The sequence below is a fragment of the Equus quagga genome, chromosome 1 (genome assembly GCF_021613505.1).
Source record: "Equus quagga isolate Etosha38 chromosome 1, UCLA_HA_Equagga_1.0, whole genome shotgun sequence".
Classification (NCBI taxonomy): Eukaryota; Metazoa; Chordata; class Mammalia; order Perissodactyla; family Equidae; genus Equus; species Equus quagga.
Window position 1 is genome coordinate 837,761 of NC_060267.1, and position 8,953 is coordinate 846,713.

General features: G+C 45.2%; 1 protein-coding gene across 2 annotated transcripts in view; it reads left to right on the plus strand.

The window, feature by feature from the left end:
- Nucleotides 1–8,953, plus strand: part of PTPRB (protein tyrosine phosphatase receptor type B) — a 106,030-nt gene that overhangs the window by 31,732 nt on the left and 65,345 nt on the right. For both annotated transcript variants that reach the window (XR_006887682.1, XM_046655117.1), the window contains exons 5-7: nt 5,580–5,855; nt 6,908–7,165; nt 8,683–8,946. Coding sequence is in view for 1 of the 2 variants with exons in the window: in XM_046655117.1 (XP_046511073.1) it covers nt 5,580–5,855; nt 6,908–7,165; nt 8,683–8,946 (798 nt within the window). In the remaining variant the exon portion in view is untranslated. The remainder of the gene's footprint in view (nt 1–5,579; nt 5,856–6,907; nt 7,166–8,682; nt 8,947–8,953) is intronic.

The following is an 8,953-nucleotide window of genomic DNA, read 5'->3' on the forward strand; positions in this document are numbered from 1 at the left end:
CTGAGCGACGACATGGGGATGCAGGCATCAGAGTCTCCACAGTCATCGGTGCAACTTGCAGTGGGGCTGCTGAGGGACAGCATGGGGATGCAGGCATCAGAGTCTCCATAGTCGTCAGTGCACCTGCAGTGGGGCTGCTGAGGGACAGCAGAGTGATGCGGGCATCAGTTTCCATCATTGTCAGGGTACCCTTGATGCTGACATGCTTCTCTAACACTCAGCAGATGAGCATTCCAGAGCTTTGCCTTAAACCGTGCTGGCACTCTGTGATGCCCCGCTTCTCTCTGATTTCTGAGTTCTGCTTGACCTTCCAAACTTACTCAGTTCATTCCCTTCATGAAGCCCACCTCTGAGACCTCAGCCCTGGAAGGTCACCCTCCCTGTGCATGATCAGCCTTGATTCTGGCCTTGGTCTCTGAACAGGAAGCACAGCAGCAACGCTCCCGTCAACGGAGTGTCCGCCACGTGCCAGGGCGGCAGGTACCGCTTGACTTCTGCTCCCTCTGACACTTACAGCTCAGTAAAGCAGGTATTGTGAGTCCCATTTTACAGATCAGGAGACTGAGCACCAGCCAGGTCGAGCACCTCGCCTGCAGCCGCCCTGTGAATGACGGTGTCGGGATTTGAACCCAGGTCCAGTCTGATATCACGGTCAGCCTCCCTGACAATTCGTCTTTTTGTTCACCTTCTCACATGTGTCTTAACTACCTGAGTAGACTGTAGCCTCTCAGAGGGCCGGCCATCTGCTATTTGCATACCTGGTGCCAGATATGATGACCTGCAAAATAACAGGGCATCCTGCGCTATCAATGATGATGATGCAAATGATGGTGCAGAATGCTTTGATTTCCCTTTCAAGGTTGCTAAGGGGTTTGAAAGATTTTTGCTGCCTGAACCTTATGTCTGGTGTATAAAGGTGATAAATTTAGTGCATATTAATCTGATGTATTAGCCTAATACAGTGTATCATCTTTAAAGTAAGTCAGAAAGCTGATTGTAGTCAAACGGCAACAGTCACAAAGCAGAAGAAAGTGACCTCTCTATAAATGTATTTAGTTAACTGGAGATTGTGAGCAGGACTTTTTCCATTTTGTTCTTCTGCCCACTTTCAAAGACCTCTCCCAAGGGATGGTTTGTGGCTTTTGCCCCACCTGACCCTGATTTCCATGAGAAAAGCCCCAGTTATTTTCTCTTGAGGTTGGTGTTCACTCCGTGGCCAGCAGAGCACCACACAAATGCAGCTCCCAGGCCCCCGGCCATCGTGCTGTAATCTGGAATCACGTCCTCTGTACGTGCTGAGAAGAGGTCTCTTGGCCTGCAGTTGGTGGTGAAAGAGGGGGCTGGGCAGGCCGCTGTCACCCAGTTTGAGGAGACCTTGCGTCCTGCAGAGACTTGGACTTCATCTTGTGGAAATGTCTTCATCTTCAAGGGGATGAGGATGGCAGATGGGGGAGAGAGACAAAGAGGTAATTTAGCAATAGTGCAGGGAGGACAGAGAAGAAGGAAGACACCCAGAAAACTCTTGGAGCAACCCAGCGACAGGGTCCTGGGAGCCTAGGTAAAGGCGGTAAGACTGGGGGAAGGGAACAGACAAGAAAAAAATTAGTCAAGAAAAGTCAGTGGAACTTTCCTGGCCATAGGATCCCATTTAGCTGTCATTAGTGTTGTTGCTCGTTTGGTCTACAATATCCAACCCGTCAAGTGAACATTCTGTAAATTTGCCTCTTACTTTCCTTAGATGTCTGGTTTGATTCTTTTGTTGTTAGACTGAATCCACTACTCATGACATCATTTCCCACCCTGGGACAGCTAAGGTGTGACGGAGTGAACGCATGGCTTGCAGCCAGGTGCGAGAAGCCCAGCTCTACTCTTGCTACCTGTGTGACATAAGTCTCTGCGCCTTCTTCCAACTGAGAAAGCACATTGACAGCTGCCTCACACAGGTAGACTGAGGTGCTGTCAGGACTTCGGGGGAAGCTGTTGGCACCAGTCCCTGGACTGGCTACACTCTTGAGATTAGGTTGAATTTATTTCCAAAGTAAATACTATTGTTTCAAATTCTAAACACTCTGGAAATTCATATATCAATAAGTAATAATGTTTTAATGGCCATATAAAAAAATGTAAAGCAAATATTACATGCGTTTTATATATATGAGTTTCTCCCTCTTCCTAAATTACATTTTTTTAAAAAAGGGAAAAAAGGAAGAGTTTGTTTTGGTTCAGGAATTTAGCTAAACTTCTTTCCCTCTGAGAATGGAAAACTTGGGTGGACATCAAGCCTACTTATGAAATTCTGGGGCTTCCTGACACTGGTAGATTCATTGAAATATAGTAGATGAACCGTGAAAACTTTCCATATTCCAGGTCTGTCTGGAACTAAGACGTACAAACAAAGATGTCTTAAATTTATGGCTAATGATAAAATTTGATATATTGATTGAGATTCAACAATTGATTTATGGTTTTCGACAGTTCTCATGGTTTATAATACTTCACTGTTACTGCATGTATGAGAGTGATGGGTAGAAAAACCAGAAGGACCGTAAATGCACACAGATGTGCATAGAAACCTCTGGCCGTCAGCGTCAACTACAAAGGTCAAGTAGGGTCTTCTAACTACCTATGATCTGTCCTATTATCAGAAGATTAGACACATGACTAGACTTTCAAATAGCATTAAACATCTCTTTCTTTCATATATATGTGTGACATTAGCACCCCTGACGGAAGTCTCTGATTTGTTTCTAATAAAATATCGGAAACCTTTTTTCATATGGCCCAGTTTTCCTGGGGTTCAGTTGGAAAAGCCGCCTGAGACTGTTGAGTTCTGCAGCCTGTGGGGTGGCGGGGCCCCCTGCCAGCGAGGGCTTTATCGGTGCAGAGGGGTTGGGCTGTTTGTCTCTGGCGCGGGTCTCGCAGCCCAGGCACTTCCCAGGCTCATTGTCCTTTGTTCTGGCGGATGTACAAAGGATTGACTGTTTTGTTTTCTGGCTCCGAGAGATTAGATAAAGTCTGCCTTTCTGAACTGCACCCTCCAGGCACGCAACCTTAAAATTCATTTTCTAGAGGTCATATTTTGCAGATTATATACATGTAGATTATCTTGACCCCAGCATCATTTTCTCCAGGCTTGATCTGACCCGATTGTAGACATAGTTGACAGTACTGATCCCTCGTGAACTGTCCCCAGGAAACAGCTGTCCCCCTCACCCTTGTCCTTGAGATGCCTCTTCAGCAAAAACGCGTCATCTGGGTCTGACGGCTTGTTCTTGAGTTCTGTTGCCTGTTGGAATCTCACAGTACTGAAGCGCCTTCTCCTCACTGGCAACAAGAAAACTTTCTGTGAGGGGCAAGTGATTCTTTCCTTTGATTACGACGCCCTTAATTATAGACCATTAAGTAAGATAGAAAATTTAAATAATATTGCCAAGAAAAAAAAACTGTTTTTCCTCAAGAACCTAAAAATAAGAATCATCTTGGGAATTTTTTATTTTATCTTAAGGCTTAGAAAGTTAGTTCATGGGAATAAACTGATAAGATTTTACCAAGGTTTTCTTTTATGAAGAAGGCAATTAAGGCTAGTATTGGTTTAGTTTCAAAAAGTTTTATTCCACTTTTGCCTCCATTTTGTCGGTGACTCAGAGGAATTGTCTTTATGATCAAAGCGACAGAAATAAGTTGATGTTACTGTGCCCATTGTGTGCCAGGTACGTCTCCTCCGTATCTGATGCTCCTCGAAACACGGAGAATGTGATGTTCTTGTTATGCTCCCCAGGCAGACGAGACGCAGCCTTGGGTGGCTGAGTGATCTGCCCAGTGCTGTGACTGAAACGGGGTGGAGCCAAGATTTGTATTTAGTCCTCCCTGACGCCAAAGCCCATGCTCTCTGCCACCACATCTCCTGCTCCTGGGACAAGATCTTCTCCTGAGTCAGGAATAATAATAGTAATAATAGCTAACATGGAATGCTTACTATGTGCCAGACGCGCTCTCAGTGCTTTAGATCAAGCGTTCAGTTTAATCTTCCTAACAATTCTACTGCAAAGGTAGGATTATCATCAGCAGTGCACCAATGAGACCGCTGAGGCAGAGGCGAAGGGACCACCCGGAGTGCCCGGCCCCACAGCAGGAGAACGGGTCCGAGCCCAGGCCGTGAGCCGGCAGAGCCTGCACTCCCCAGGCGACCCTGTGCCATGCCGGGGCGTAGTCCACACGGCCGCGTCCCCCAAACCCACCTGTGCTTTGGGATCTCGAAGTCACGGCTGCCTCGGTTTACTTGTCAGCTGATACTTGTATTACTATTGATTACTGATATTATAAAATGTTATGTGGCTTATTTAATTTTTGCAGCATGATGTACTCATGTAAATCATAGTATTAAACACAGACAAAGACATTGGACTGATCACAGGCTGCGTTTAGCCTAAGTGTGGTGTCTGTGGGTAACCCGTAGTCTGTGAGCAGTCCGGCCATCTATGGCTTTTGAATGTAGAATAAGGTTTCCTTGTTCCTATTTGTATTTATGTTGATCACAAGTGAGCACCTTCTTAAAACATATGCTGTTTGGAGAAGATTCCAGAGTTCCTGGAGTTATTTCATGAGTAAAATTTGATTTACCAGGAGGTACATAAGAACTGAGCTCCCGACAGCCGTGCCTCTAAAGCGTCAAATCAGACTCTCGAGGTTTAGTCTCCAGGGTCATCATTCTGCTTCCTAGACCAAGAACCGTGGAGGGTTCGCGTGCAGTGTCTCTCAATGGCTCTGCTCTCAGCACTTGGGGTGGGGAGCGCCTCGTTTCTCAGAGGGTCCCACTGCACCACAAGACGGCTGCTCACTAAATGCCCTTGACTCAGTCCCCAACCTGGAGACATGCTGTTCATCCCACTCCAGGTTCCACAGTGAAGATTCAACACGTGGGAAGTGGGACTCCTCAGACTGACCCGGGGCTTTGAGTGTTGAAGCTAAGTGAACAGCTGGGTGTGTGCCTAGCCCATCGCACCTGCTCTGGGGCTCCTGTCCCAGAACTCAAGCGGAGAAAGTCTAGGGCCATAGGGAACCAGCTGCTGGGAGAATTTGCTGTGTTGAGCAAACCCAGCTGAGGCTTCTGATCACATCTGTAGCTTCTGTGGTTTTCTGATACGTGAAAACACCCAAAAGTTATGTACACTTGACCCCCGAAATCCACAACCTAAAAAAGAACAAATTCAGTACAAATTTCAAAATCAGTTCTTAATATCTGTATTTGTTATTGAGATTTTCAGCGTTTATCAATGTTTGAAAAGTTTGCTAGAACTGCAAGCCAAAGAAAGTGTAACCTTACTTGGAATTCCAAGCTCAGAGCTTGGAATAAAACAAAAAAAGTCTTATTAGAAAAAGGAGTTTGTATGACTAGTAGCTAAGTGGGTTTCTTTTTTAAATAAAACGGTAAGTTTGGAAGTGAAGTAAACTGCCAGTCTGTTTCCTGGGCAGCGGATTCTTCAGGTTTTTAAGGAAAGTGAATCTGGATTATAGTAGGGGAAGCAGGTATTTGCAAAAGTCTTCAAACCACATTCTCTTTCTTCGTATCTACCTTGCAGATCCTTTACCTCCTGCCAGGTTTGAAGTCAGTAGAGAGAAGACAAATTCAACCAGCTTACATGTTTCGTGGACTCCTTCTTCTGGAAAAGTCACCCAATATGAAATGCAGTTATTGGATGATAACCAAAAGATACAGGCGACCCAAAGCCAAGAAAGTACTTCATGGAATGAATACACGTTTTCTAACCTCACTGCTGGGAGCAGATACAATATTACCATCACAGCTGTCTCTGGACAGAAACGTTCCTTGACAATTTATACCAGTGGATCAACAGGTAAGACCTGTTCACAGGTGGTGGGGTACTTAATATTCTGTGCTCCTTTTGAAACTATATTAAATTCAAGAATCAGGAGTAAGAATGCCCCTAGACCAAAAAAATATAGGTAGGTAGATGATAGACAGATAGACGATAGGTAGATAGATAAATAGATAATAGATAGATAGGTAGATAATAGGTGGATGATAGATGATAGATAAATAAATAGATAATAGATAGACAGATAGATAGATGATAGATAGATGATAGGTAATAGATAGATGACAGATGATTGATCGATAGATAAATGATAGATGACAGATAGATAGATAAGTAGACAGGTAAATGCTGTGCCATCCAGTGGGAAGACTGGACTGAAAATAAGGAGGTGTGGCTTGCTGCTGGCTTGCTGGGTGATTTGGAACAAATCATGGAACTTCCCTGGGAGTAGAATTTTCTCCAAAATGAAGGAGATGTTTCCTAACAGCCCTTCGAACTCAAATCTTAGGCAACAGCATTTCCTGCCTCCTTTTCTGGATTTGTGCCATAAATCTTATTTCTTAAATGTTTTCCTCCTCTGTAGATTCTTCTCCCACCATCAAGTCGTGATGTTTCCTACATATCCGTGTGTTTGGAACAAGTCTTTGGGTGCACCCACACATCCTGAGACGGTGACACGTTCCACCTCCTTCCCAAAAGTCTGTCCTTCCTGCCACTCGCTCTCCCCTCATTTTCTCCCTGCTTTATTCTCTTTCCGTCTTCCATCTTCTATAGTTCTTTCCTTTTTCTTTTCCCTTTACCGCCGTGCCACGTCATACTTCATCAGCAAAAACTCCCTTAACACCTATCAGGTGGGGAGACGGGCAGGTAATCAATGAGGCAACTTTAGGCTGTGGACTCTGGAAAGAGCATTCATGCAGGTTCCAGTGGAGCCTCAAGATTTCATTAGTTGTTGCACAAGTTAGATGTACAGAGAAGCAGAAATGAACGTGTGATTTTAAATTAAATGTGTCTGTGTCATCCAAAGGAAATTATGAGTGACGCTTTGGAAATGTATTTTGTCCCACTAGTGCCATCTCCAGTGAAAGATATTGATATTTCAGCAAAAACTAATTCTCTCCTGATTTCGTGGTCCCACGGCTCTGGGAACGTGGAAGGATACCGGCTGATGCTAATGGCCGACACGGTCCTGGTTCACAGCAGTGCCGTGGACAAACACAATACTTCCTACACTTTCCGAGGACTGACGCCAGGCCACCTCTACAACCTCACCATTGTGACTGAGGCCGCAGGGCTGCAGACCCACACGTGGACGCCAGCCAGGACCCGTAAGTGCCCCCAGCCAGCTGAGCAAGAATGAAGCTCAAGTCAACAAGGCTTACTAAGTTATTGGAATAATGGTGCTATAGGACAAATTGAAACTCACAGGCTATAGAAGGCCTTTATATGTGTCCACTCTTCTAGTTAGAGAAGTAAAGATTCCCTTTCATTCCAAAGTTCAGGCCAGCCCTTGGCAACACTGAAGGAGCAGTTAACCCCTGATACAGTCCCAGCTTCTCCCTAGTGTGCCACTCTCCTCCCCAAGGATTCCTACTTCCTTCCCTTCAACAGGCATCCGCTGCCTTGTGACATCACCCAGAATGAACCAGGATTACTTTTCTTGGGGCTGTTCAAACACCACTCCCGTGAGACAGCCATTTCCAACACCCTGTGTCCACACAATGTGTCCTGAGACCCACTGAGCTGTTCTCACAGCTTACCGTGGCTGCGTGAACTGACCCACCCCAAGTTTTAATGAATAATTCATGTACACGTTCATTCATTCAGTATGACAGGCATTGTGGATCTGACAGTGTCCCAGACAGACAAAGTGTGTGCCCTCACGCTGCCTACATTCTAGTGGATTCTCGTGCTTCGGGTGGGTCCAATGTGTTAATAAATCCCTTCCCTTGCTAAGCTACCTCATTTTAAGAGAAACTCTAAAATCTGTAGTGCCTTAGAAATCACTCTAGTGGAAAGAGTTCTGTAACTATAGGAGGTTGGTGGAAGAGATATCTGGGGACCCCTGACATTTACGTAACTTTCATATCACGCCTCAAAGACGTATAGACATTCCCAACAAAAATGTACCATATGTCTTAAGAACTGTTTATGTATAACAAGAGCAAGTTACAGTTCTAACGCCGATGCAAAATCAGTGTGCTATGCCCATTGTTATAATGAAACATTGTTAATTTATGTTGTGCCATTAGAGAGGCCCAAAATTACAGCGTAGAGGGGAGGTAGAAAGAATGCTCGCCAAAGTAGCTCTCTTTTGTCGTCGTGTTCCTTTGATGAAATAATGACACAGCTCTTAAGCTTTAACTTTATCATGATTTACTATGAAGAATAAGATAGTTTTAGCATACAGAATTTTGTTATGGCCAATCAGTTGACCAATGTACTTATTATGTGCTTGCTGTTATTAAATACATAACGATGTGGAGAAATTAGGCAGACGAGAGACTTCTTTGAGCATTCCACTTAAAGAATTTCAGAACTGGAAGATGCCATTTGGGGTCTTTGGACCAAGCCTTCAATATGGACTCCCAAGCTCAGGGGGATGGACAGAGCTGCCCAGGGCTGCCCAGCCGACTACTGGCCAGGTCTGCTGGAACCCGGCTTCTGCCTGTCCTCTTTGTGCTCTTTCCACTTTGGTTTTGCAGCATCGTTTTTCTCACGTGAAGCTGTTATTTTCTCCTGAGCAGGGAGCGTGCTCGTAGGGGTTCGAATGTAGGTCGGAGTTTGGCCACAAGACTGGCAAGACATCCTGAGTCAAAGTCTCATTTCCTTTCTTCCTACTTAGTCCCCATGGCAGTCTCAAATCTGAGGGTGACAAACGATGGCACTTCGACCTCTCTAAAAGTCAAGTGGCAAAGACCTTCTGGACATGTGGATTCCTACAACGTTACCCTGTCTCACCAAGGCACCATCAAAGAATCCAGAATGTTGGCACCTCAGGTTATTGAAACCCAATTTAAAGACTTAATCCCCGGACGGCTGTATCAAGTTACCGTCAGCTGTGTCTCTGGCCACTTGTCTGCTCAGAAGACGGCCGTGGGCAGGACAGGTGAGTC